The sequence below is a fragment of the Scardinius erythrophthalmus genome, assembly GCF_964197995.2.
Source record: "Scardinius erythrophthalmus genome assembly, chromosome: 12".
Classification (NCBI taxonomy): Eukaryota; Metazoa; Chordata; class Actinopteri; order Cypriniformes; family Leuciscidae; genus Scardinius; species Scardinius erythrophthalmus.
The window spans coordinates 22,515,141-22,527,715 of NC_138232.1; the positions used below are offsets into that span (position 1 = coordinate 22,515,141).

The 12,575-nt window shown below is 41.9% G+C and overlaps 1 protein-coding gene across 1 annotated transcript in view; it reads left to right on the forward strand.

Annotated features, from left to right (window-relative positions):
- The first annotated feature begins 3,333 nt into the window (after positions 1-3,333).
- Positions 3,334-12,575, forward strand: part of septin9b (septin 9b) — a 107,229-nt gene continuing 97,987 nt past the window's right edge. Inside the window, exon 1 of the mRNA XM_081380650.1 lies at positions 3,334-3,538. Coding sequence (XP_081236776.1) covers positions 3,517-3,538 — 22 coding nt within the window. The 5' untranslated portion in view covers positions 3,334-3,516. The remainder of the gene's footprint in view (positions 3,539-12,575) is intronic.

Below are 12,575 nucleotides of genomic sequence, written 5' to 3' on the forward strand. Positions count from 1 at the left end.
GGGTGCTTTCACACCTACCTCATTTAGTTCGGTTGAATCGCACTAGTGTTCGTTTTCTCCATTGAAATTCAAATATTATTGTTTGTCTAAAGTGGTGTAGACAAACTATATGTGATGCGATCTGGGAAAACCCGTTGGATGTCACGCTGGGCCGTTTTCAGTAAATTCCAAAATAGTTTGAATGTCAGTTTTTTTGTCAATTTTTTTTTTTCATTACATTATTATTCTATAACATCTTTTCTCTTATCTCTGAAAATATCTTGGCAAAATTCCCTTGTTTAGTGCAGAAAAACAGCGATGTATAGTGTCAAGCTGAAAATACTCTCTTTCTCTAATGCATTCTATGCGACCATTTTCTCTAACGCCCGGCAGAGGTGAAAAAAAACAAAAAAAACAATCGCTGTATATCCCATACACCTGTCCGTCTCTTAACACTACAAAGATAGTTTACCTATACCTATAAAATAAACCACATAACATGTACAGTGAATGTGTATTAGTGCGCATTTTGCGCCAATCCTGTTTAAACTATAACGTCACGCAGTTTTATAACAATCGCGAGATGGAGGACAAGTGAGTCCCGATGGTGAGTTAATTAAACCTGTTTTTCTCAAAATTCCGTTCCAGAAAATCATAACGATCGGCCGACTTCAGATAAACATAACTTTTGCTACCAAAAAGGGCTTGGAAAGGGCTTGATACCAGCTTCCATATGATATCAAAACCTGTAATAGGTAAAATTTCACCATGTGGTGGGTTTTCCCAGATCACATCACATATAATAAAATATGACCAGGGATACATTTAGCCCACGCAGTCGTCTCTCCATAGTAAACAGCGGCGTGCTGTCAGCCGGATTTTCCACCTCTTTGTTTACTTCCGGGAGTACTGTTGGAATTTTCCCGCACGTTAATTCTGACCAATCGAAGTGCAGTTATGGAAGTGCGTTCAAGACACATCTGGCCAACGAGTGATGTGGATGTTGTCACGTGACTGCATTTAGGTTCGTTTTATCAACTCATAAACTGATCCGGACCAGAGCGATTAGTGTGGTGTGAAAAGGAACCAATACGCCTGAAAAATGCTACAAAGTATCATTTTTCGCCCTTGGTCCAGACCAAATGAACCGAACTACAGATGTGATAGCACCCACTCCAGGACTGCACAAACCTTGCTGGGATCCATCTGTACACTGCCACATGATAGGATGAAACCCAAGAAAGAGACTGTAGTGATGTGGAACTCACTTTTCTCTAGATTGACGAAGAGGTTGTTCAAGAGCAGACAAGACAGAACCATGCCAACATGTTGAATGTGGTCTTCGTAACTCTGGGAAAATATTAAGATATCATTGAGTTACTGTATACAAAAACACATTGGTTCAGCATCTCTCTCAGGACATCTTTGATAATTGATTGTAAGATGGCTGGGGTATTAGCTAGCTCGAAGGGCATACCCTGATACTCATAATGTCCAGTAGGGGTGTTGAAAGCCATCTTCCATTTGTACCCCTCCCGGATTCTCACTAGGTGGTATACATTCTGGAGATCCAACTTAGTGAAGATAGTAGCGCCCTGGAGGAGTTTGAAGGCTGTGGTCATAAGTGGCAGTGGATATCGATTCTTCAGTTATTTAGGCCACAATTGTTAATGCATGGGCGAAGACCTCTGTCCTTCTTACCCACGAAAAAGAAGCCAGCCCCTCCCGGTGAAGTGGAAGGCAGAATAAATCCATTCTAGAGTGCCTTATGAAAGTATGGAATGGTAAATGCCTTAGTTTTTGGAGTATTTGACTCATGCTGGATCCAGAGTTGTCGTTTAGGCCCCAAAAAAGACTTAGAAAAAGGTCTCAAAAAAGACTTCCAATGGCTGGAATTCTTACATCTCGTAAGAATTCCAGCCGTTGGACATGTATATTTCCATCTGGTGAAACGGCTAGTTGGCCAGTCAATCTGAGGATTGTGAGAAACTAGCCAAGGGTAACCAAGGATAACTGGGAACTCGGGTGTGTCAATAATAAGAAAAGACAGGGATTCTTGATGAGAGTCTACTCATACTTGAACTCAAATGGGAATGGTACAGTGTGTTACCTGGCCGGACCTAGTGGTTGGAGGAGGTATTGCTGGCTAAAGTCTTACACCTCTTTAAAAATTCCTTTCTTATATGATGTCTTTCCTTCATAGCTGCACACTCTGCTTTTTCCTTCAGTTGGTGAGGGTTAAAATAGTTCAATTGGTTTTCAGTCCATTTTGAAACCTTACTTTTATGTAAAGTATTTTTTAAAAATAAACCATTAGCAGTATAACCACTGATATTTAGATTGCAGGCGTGTCTTTTACCCTGTCAGGAGATTTATATCAACAGCATGTTCGAGCAAAAGAAATACTGTATTTCCTAAAAAAGCCAATTATTTCTAGAACCAGATTATTATAGGCTTATTTCATCTGCGTCATCAGTGACCCAGAAGGAATAATCATCAGTTTGGTAGAGGGATATGAGGCCATTTTTATCCTTTGGAAATGGAGAGGAGGTCTTGTATCCTAATATCTTGCACATACACTAATCAGAATGCTTAGATGTGTGAGGTTTAGGTCATAGGTCATCATGATTTTGTTTTGAGTAAAAGCTCGACAAAAGAAATAAAAAATAAAATATCTATATATCTATATTATGGGCAGCTGCTGAATGCCACTGCTTTCACTGCAAGGATTTCACTGTGTTCATTGTCACTGAAAGCCTTAAAAACTTATTGAAAATGATAAATCAGTCATTTTTATTTAATGCTGTTCTTAAAAAGACAAGACCAGATTAATGACTCAATTACAAACAGGCAATCTGGACAGGCTAATCTGCCAACACACCTAAATGCAGTATGTGATGGCCAATAACTTTTAAAAAGCCTTAATGCTAACAAAAATAGTGTACAGATACTTGCGTCATTTCAATAATGTAATGAATTAGTAAATTCATGTTGCTTCAGCTGTATCAAAATCAGACTTCTCTTGTTTGCTTTCATGGTGAGAGCATGAGGCTGTTTATACAGTCATATGGCTTATCCCCATCTCAGAGACACAATAAAGCTTCAGTGTCAAAGGAGGTCAAAAGAAAGACAAAAGAAGATCGAATGAAAGCATATGATCAGCACATGTCAGTGCAGTTCCATTGGAAGCACTTGTCAATGAAACTATTTTAAGATCTGTATCGGGGAAAGAAAGAAACAAAGAAAGAAAGAAAGAAAGAAAGAAAGAAAGAAAGAAAGAAAGAAAGAAAGAAAGAAAGAAAGAAATGAAGAAAGAACAAAGTGAGTGGACAGGCAGAGAGAGAGAGAGAGAGAGAGAGAGAGAGAGAGAGAGAGAGAGAGAGAGAGAGAGAGAGAGAGAGAGAGAGAGAGAGAGAGAGAGAGGAGGGGGAGAATGACTAAACTCTCGGAAAAACCAAAAGGGGAAGTCTGCAAATAAAGGGAGAGGAGGAGAAACGCTAGAAACCACATGTGGCTGTGAGGAGCCATAATCCAGCTATGGAGCGAGACAGAATTGCTGGTAAGTAAATCTTTCTCGCTCTTTCAGAATCTTAGTAAATCGTTTTGAAATTCACCCTTTACTTTTATTTTGTCTTTAGAGAGATGTATAGAAAGTGTTGTTTTTGTGACACTCACTACTCTCAGTTTCTTCTCAGTTTGATTCACTCAGTTTAGAAGTACAGTAGTTGGTCCAAATACACTGTCTATCTATTTGCCTATTTATCTATCTACTTATCTATATATCTAAGTGCACAAATCATTATGTTTGGTCTATCTTGATTGTGCTTTTCATTTTATAAGGAAGACACATGACCATGGGTGTGAGTTCATCAATAAGGAAGTGGAACCTGATTTTAGTTTCTGCTTTTTGAGTTTTCTCATTCTACTTCTTTCACTCTGCATTTTAAGTATTTATTATTTTTTCAATACTGTCATTAAACACAGTTCATTGATGAAGTGATTGGCATAATTGTTCAATGTGAGAACAATTTAGAAGTATACTTTTGTTGAATGTGGACAACTCCCTAGTACATTTCACTAAGTTACTAGAGTATGTGTGTGAGAGTGACACAGTGAGAAGGGTTACCTTACTCAGCAGAATCTCCCATAAGGATTGTGTCAGTATCACACCGCAGAGCAGCTGTGCAGGGAGAGGTTTGCTGTGTGGCATGCCTCAAATCTTTGGAGCTACTGTAACATCAGCTGTTAGTGGGCAATGCCCACACGCCTTGAACACACCCTGATACAGTATATTGTTTTGTATTTTTTTATCCATTCTTTTTGCACACCATTATGCTCTGTCTTTGTATTGTTGATCAGAATGTCATCTAAAACTGAGAATTACAAATATTTGTTTCTACACTCTCAGAATAAAAGGTACGAAAGCTGTCACTGTGGCGGTACCTTTTCAAAAGGTACACCTTTGTATCTAAAGAGTGCATATTAGTCCCTCAAAGGTACATATTGGTACCAAAAGTGTACATATTAGTACCTAAATGGTACATATTAGAACCCTTTTGAAGGGTACTGTCCCAGTGACAACTGACAGTGTATGTGTTTCAACATCGAAAGACTAACATTGTAGAATTATATTGAATTTGGTCTGCTATGCAGTTTAACAGGTGACCACAGAGGGGCGTTGGAGCTTTTCTGCACCCGGAAATTATATATACTGTAGATTCAAATATAACTTTAGTTTGTGGTGAAAATGATGACAAGGAAATGGATGGAGTCTGTGAAAGTGTGTTTGTGTTAAAAGGTGCTCATACAGTATGTGTGTAAAGCTGTTTGTGTTGTGGTAGAGTGTGTGTGTGTCTGTTATCAGGGATGGGAACAGATTTCCGAACTGTAAGTTCAGCTTTATCGAGGAAGTTGTGGGCAGAGCTACTTCCTGGTTCTGCGTATCCATTGGTTTGCCCATGTTGCCTTGGCAATTAACAAACCGGATTGTTTTGGAAGTGATATGTCGCAGAATCCTATAACTTTTTAACCCTTGAGTCTCCTCTCAGACACAAGATTATGTTACTTGTCAACACTTAAGCATAGTTAAGATAACAAGCACACAGAGAGAAACACTGATCATGTGTTACATGTAGATAACACTCTGCTGTTGCTGTGGAATATAGCAGAGAAAGCTTGTTGTGCTAATGCAATTTTAACAAATTTCTATATGTGCCTAAAGTGGACTATCGATATAAAGTCTTACATATATTGTAACAAGGTTTGTTGATAAGGGAAGAAGGAGGTGGGAACCGGCAGAGTACGTTCCACATAAATATTTAATCCAAAAATAAACAAAGAACAAAACCAAAGTAAAGCAGCAGCCCCCCATGGATGACTGCTGTATATAAGCATAAAACAACAACATAAAATCCAGACCTAGTCCTCTCTCATCCTTCACTGTCACTCCTCCTCTTATCATTCCGGAGCTCCTACCAGGGACTTTAGATGGCAAGAGTGCTCGCTCCCGTTCCCACGGCTCTTGCCCCTGCCCTGCTTAACACATACACCCATTGCCCTTCACAGGCCAGGGGGCACCAATGAGACTGCACTCTAATCCATCTCAGCAGCCGCAACATCTGGGGGTAAAGACAGATGAGGTGAGAGAAAAGGTGACGAAAGTATGAGGAAGGATAGAGGCGAGAGAGGGGAGAGAGCAAAAAATAATCTGTGTCCAGTTCCCAAAACGCATTGCCATCCTCTCCTCCTCCAGCTGGGTGAACTCCTCTGTGATGCCTGCCAGTGTTGCTGGATACTGTTGGTGTTGGTGGACTGCCCTCTGACTCCTCCACCCCCTGGTGTACAGGGATGGCTCCTCCAGCTTCGGTCACCCGGCAGCGCCTCATTCATTGCGGTGGTCTATGCTCAGCTCTGCTCGATGGCATCGCGGATTTCCCACAATGGCGAGGGCTCTTTTTTAGCGTGTTCCTCCTTCCTCCTGGGTTCAGCACCAATGTAACAAAGGTTCAAGTTCAGGGAAGAAGGAGGCGGGAACCGGCGAACATTCAACGTAAAACTTTAATCACAAAATAAACGAACAAAATAACAAAACGAAAGTAAAGCGCCAGCCCCTCACAGACGACTGCTGCATATAAATATAATAAAACACAACATAAATATCACAGGCCTGGTCCTCTACCCCATCCTTCACTATCGTCACTCCTCCTTTTATCCTTCCAGAGCTCCTCCGTGGGACTCTAGCAGTGCAGTAGTGCTCGCACCACTGGCCTTGCACCGTTTCCCCTGCACTGCTTGCCACACACACACACACACACACATATATATATATATATACATATACATATATAGGTAACACTTTATTTCAATAGTCCACTTTAGACATTTAACTAAATACATAGTTCTGTCATGAAACTCTTGAAATACGCAGGCTGATATGTCCTTAACTCAAACGTGTTTTTTTTCTTCTTAATCTCTAATCAGATTCAATGTGATATCTTTGTTAACAACACAATGCACATTTGCTCAGCCATATTGGCTCAGGCACACATAGCTAGTTTAGGTCATTAGTTAAATAAATCTAAACGTTGGCACCCAGGTACACATTGCTAAGACACTAGTTAAATAAATCTGGACTTCGCTAACCCAGATACACTTAAGTCAAGCCAATAAATTTAAGGTATCTAGTCAGGTGACCAGGTACACACATAGTTCACTAGCTTTAAGCCATGATGCCCCCCCCCCAAAAAAAAAAAAAACTGGAACACCCTATAAAATGGTAGATGGAGATAATGTAAGGTAGTATCATGCATGCTATTTGTGCAGCAGCACCATGTCTATGTATGTATTGGCAGTAGCAAGTCTCCATACTTGCTCTGCAGCAGCAACAGCAGAACTAATCATCAGGAGCAGTAACAACAGTAGCAGCAAGAGCATAGATCTATTCCACCAAGACCAAATACATTAACATTGTCATGTCCATTCTCATGTTAAACTCTCTGAGAGTTTACAACTAAGAAAAGAACAGAACTAAAATTAACTTTGCAACTGTATGTCAACTACAAGTCATTAGAGTATTAGTAAACTGCTAACACTTTATTGTGTTGGTCCCCCAATAGACATTTGAACTACAAGTAACAGAGTAAGCATGCAAACTTATTCTGATTACTTGAAACCTAACCTATATACTAATACTCTAATGAGAGTTGGTTGACATATAGTTGCAAATTATTGAGAGCTAGTTGACATGTAATTGTAAAGTTACTTATAGTTAGTAGAATGTCTAAAGTGGACTATTGAGATAAAGTGTAGAGTACTTAAGTAATATACTTAGATTGCAATTAAAATAGCAATTAAATGAAATTAATTCAATTAAATTCTTAATTGCAATTAAATGAAAATGAATTAAAGATTAAAATTATATTAAATGCATAACTTTAGAGTGCTTTTTGACCCACTTAAGTAGAGCTTTAATACAAATTACTTTTATTGTCTTTGAAATGTATTGACGATTATTTTTGGTAAACTAAATGATACTTTAATGTAATTTCTACTGAAACTTGTATATCATATATTTAATCGCGATGATAAATTTGTAATGATAAAGTTGCTGTTCAGTACATTTAAAATACAGTATACTAACATTGATATTTAAATTTAAATTGAATATTGAATAACACACGACAGTTACAGTTATAATAAAGTACTTTACATGTCATAAAATCAGTGTACGCGATTATAATAACAATGATTTAAAATGTGCTTTAAAGTAAATTTAACATTATTACAAAGTGTACTTTTTAAAAGTCTACTTAACTGTTAAGAAACAATGAATGTGAACTCTCTTTAACCCTCTATGGTACGGTGTTGCCTCCAGGCAACATAGTCTATTTTAGCTTTTTATAATAAAAACTTAATAAAATTTAATTGTTCAATGCTCTCTAAGGGGAGGGGAACTCAAATACTAACCGTTGAAAATGCAAAAGAGTGGTCACATGACCCACAGGGGTCCATTTTGATCCCTCTTTCAGCACACGTGCACATGTCACATGGCTCCATATTTTCTCCACTGAAAAGGGCCTTTTTCACTAATTTCTGTCCAGATAATCAGTTACAAAAAATCTGAGTCACCTTCATTGGTAAGTAAAGAAGTATTTTCAAAAACTTTACATTACATATCATCAAATATTTCATAGGAAATTACATAAAACTGCATGTTGCCTCGAGGCAACATTGTACCATAATGGAATCACATAAGGCCATACCAGGCATACTAGGTTTGAATACTTGAAAGTATATTTTATTTGTAAGGAAAGAAGTTGAATTATCTAAATGTATTTGCATTTTTGCAAACTGAAAACTCAGCATGGTTCGACGGGACATTTGGCCACTATAGTGGGAAATCGGACAAATAGTGGGTTCGTGGGACGAGGGCGTGGCTTGTGAGTGGTCAGCGGGGGCCGACTGGTTATTTGGCCACTATAGTGTGTAATCGGACAAATAGCGGGTTCGTGGGACGGGGGCATGGCTTGGGACCGGTCGGGGGTTCAACGGGACATTTGGCCACTATAGTGGGCAATTGGACAAATAGTTGGTTCGTGGGACGGGGGCGTGGCTTGGGACTGGTCAGGGGGGTCAACGGGACATTTGGCTACTATAGTGGCAATCGGACAAATAGTGGGTTCATGGGACGGGGACGTGGCTTGGGAGCGGTCAGGGGGGTCAACATGACATTTGGCCACTATAGTGGGCAATCGGACAAATAGTTGGTTCGTGGGACGGGGGCGTGGCTTGGGACCGGTCAGGGGGGTCAACGGGACATTTGGCCACTATAGTGGGTAATCGGACAAATAGTTGGTTCGTGGGATGGGGCGTGGCTTGTAAGTGGTCAGCAGGGGTCGAGGGGATATTTGGCCACTATTGTGGGTAATCGGACAAATAGTGGGTCCGAGAGACGGGGGCGTGGCTTGTGATTGGTCAGCGGGGGTCGACGGGACATTTGGCCACTATAGTGGGCAATCGGACAAATAGTGGGTTAGTGGGACAGGGGCGAGTGGCGCCAAACTGAGGATGAAGGTGGCGCTACTTCTGGGGGTCTCGGATAATCGGGGGGCTCCTGTCAGGCCCCTGGGGGGGGGGGGGGGGTCAGGCCCCCTCTGACCCCAGACTGGTCATTAGGTCGGCCAGGGAGGTCTTCCACATGTTTGATCTTGCTGTTGTTGAGGCCTGGCTCCTCTACCGGAGAGATAGCAGAGTTAGGATGAGGTTCATATTAGGATAAGGTTATGGTGATTGTTAATGTTTTAACCTTGAAACAACACAGATTGTAATGTTTTGATATGATAACTTGATGATATGATGGTTTGTAGTTATTGCGTTCCACGATGGTACAATGTTGCCTGAGGGCAACAGTCGGATAATAAATGTTACTTTTTATTAAATATGAAATGTGTAATTCATTAAAAACTTGATAAATATGTTTGTTCAAGTGTTTAGTTAAAGAAATTAATGTTTTCAATAAATATATACATTTTTTCTTCATGAAAATGTCAAATGTTTAAATTTGTCCATTGTGGTACAATGTTGCCTTGAGGCAACAAACTTTTAATTAATAAATAAATTAAAAAAATTATGATAATGTTTATTGATATTGTTATAGTGTCCATTTTTAAGCAGGAAAAACATAACAAACAATTTTTTCCTCACTGATATCATATTGCGTACCATAGAGGGTTAAGGACACTTTAGTGCACTTTTATTTAATTAATATAATATAATCTGCAAATAAAATTTTTAAGAAACATACTTTTAAGATTTGAAGTACACTATAAGTGCACATTCAATACAGTTAAGCACACTTATTTTTTCACAGCGGTGTGTAAGAACACACAGTAAGTGAATTTGCATGTATTTTTCAGTCAATGACCTATTTACAATGATGCATACTGTATATGGTGTGTGTTCACAGGCAGCATCTGTGGACACATTTTGAATCACTTTGAAAGTAACTGCACAATCACTCATCCCGCAGTTTAATCACATGGTTGTGTAATTTCTACAGCCTTTAAAGTGAACATTCTGCGTTCAGTGACCTCCAAACCGGACCCACAAGTAGTGGTCTTGTTCCATTAAAGTGGCGTATGGGATATCCTGAATGACTCATTACCTCACACATGTACACAGACCATAGACTGTAAAAAAATATGGACGTAGCGTCCGTGACGTCACCCGTAGGTTTCTGAAGAGCATTTTTGAAGCCTAAAGTGGGCAGAGCCGGCCGTCGCCATCTTGGCCTTGCGTCACTCCCGGATAACAGAAAATGGGTAAAGAGGCGGGGCGTGAGTGGAGCTGAGGAGCCTGGCTATACACCTAGCTCGACGTGATCGAGTTAGCTCAGGCTGGGGAGGTAATGCTATACGTTATGCTACTGACAGTACCAAGTCTGCGACTGCACAGGGCCTCACGCTAAAGTGACAATTGATGATGTAAAGCCAATTAAAAGTTCCTATTTTTGCCCTTCGAAATATTATAATAGTTAAAAGACATGGCTACAAGTGAGACTGTGTATCGTGATTCTGTACTATTCTGCTAGTTGAAAATGTATTATGCAGTAACCTAATATTACTCTGAGAGAATGTGTGTGACAGTGATTTATGTGCATACATGTCAGTCACTCTTTTTTTATAGTCTGTGGTCCGTCAGCGCGGCATCGCTCGTCAAGTTCGTAGAGAGCTTATTCAGTCCATTTTAAATTCTGATTTTGGCCACCTCTCAAATGGGTTAAACCATTATATATATATAGATATATTACCTATGAAGTTCAAGTAAATGCGCTAGAAAATCCATGCTCATTCAAGTATGTGCATTTATACTGTAGCATGGACGGAGAAAGCGCCGACACCTGCAGGATTTCATCTGACGGTACAAGCATATCTATCTGTTCCGTGAGAGCAGAACGAACAAGCATTTATTGACATGTTTAAATCTGAAAAATCTTTCGCATGAAGCGAAATGAGCTCGTGGCGCGAGCACGGCGGGCTACGCAATACTCGTTCCCTCTTCTAGAGAGAACAGAGGTTACGTGAGTAACCGAAACGTTCTCTTACGAGAGGTTCTCTCGTATTGCGTAGTTAGCTTACGCTACGGGAACGCCCTTGTCAACGCCGTGCGCGCCCAGCATCCACTGAATGAGTCCCAGGGAGAGCCCGGGGAACGTGATAGCGGAGAGCCGGGCAGCCCGAAGAGGGCTAGCGCCGTACATAAGCACACACTAGGGGGTTAGGAGCGGCACGGCCGGTCCTAACTGCCAATTCCCTGTATAGTGCAGCTCAACCAGTAGAGCTAAATCACACAACGTAGCCCGCGCACAGATAGTGGGCTGGCATACGCGAGACTTAGACTGATAAGACTTTCGCCTGCAAGGCGGGAACATCCAGGTTGTAAAACCTAACAAACGTGGAGGGGGAGGCCCAGCCTGCCGCTGCACAAATGTCATGAATGGGAATCCCGCTGGACCATGCCCACGACGAGGCCATGCCTCTAGTGGAATGAGCTCGAACGCCCAATGGGCACTGCAGGTCTTTAGACGCATAAGCAGCAGCAATAGCGTCCACTATCCATCTGGACAGGCTGTGTTTCGAGGCGGCGAGACCCTTGGTGCGCCCACCAAACGAAACAAAGAGCTGATCCGAGCGCCTGAAAGCGGCGGACCGTGAAATGTAGTTTCTCAACGCCCTGACCGGGCAGAGGAGATTACTATCGGCCTCGCTGCCGTGCGTCGGCAGGGCTGAGAGGGAAATGACCTGTGCTCTGAAGGGAGTGCCCAAAATTTTTGGAACGTACCCATGCCTCGGTCTGAGAATGACTTTGGAGTCATTAGGTCCGAACTCGAGGCACGCGGCGTTAACAGATAACGCGTGAAGGTCTCCCACTCGTTTGACTGACGACAGTGCTATCAGAAAAACGGTTTTGAGCGTGAGGTATTTCATATCCACAGTTTCCAAGGGTTCGAAGGGATGCGCTCTCAGGGCCTCCAAGACCAGAGAGAGATCCCACATAGGAACCGAGGGGGGTCGCGGGGGGTTCATCCTCCTGGCTCCCCTAAGGAAGCGGATGACGAGCTCGTTCCTTCCTAATGCGCGGCCATGCTCAGAAACCGAGAGCGCTGAAATGGCCGCAACATAGACTTTGAGCGTGGAGGGGGACCTGCCCGCGTCCAGTAGCTCTTGAAGGAAACACAGTACTCGCGATACCCCACATGTCTGTGGATCGAGCCCCTTAGCAGTGCACCATGTGTTAAACACTGACCATTTCGACATGTAGAGCCGCCTCGTAGAGGGGGCTCTAGATTGTATGATCGTGTTCATGACCCCGTCTGGCAGATTAGCGTGTAATCGTTGAGGCTCCACGCATGCAGAGACCAGCGCTCTGGATGGGGATGCCATATCGATCCGCGTGCTTGAGAGAGGAGGTCTCTCCTCACCGGTATCGGCCAGGGGGCTGAGTCTGCCAGCTGTATTAGATCCGGGAACCAAGCTTGGTTCTCCCAGCATGGGGCTATGAGGAGCACTGAGTGGCGCGCTTCCCTGATTCTCTCGATG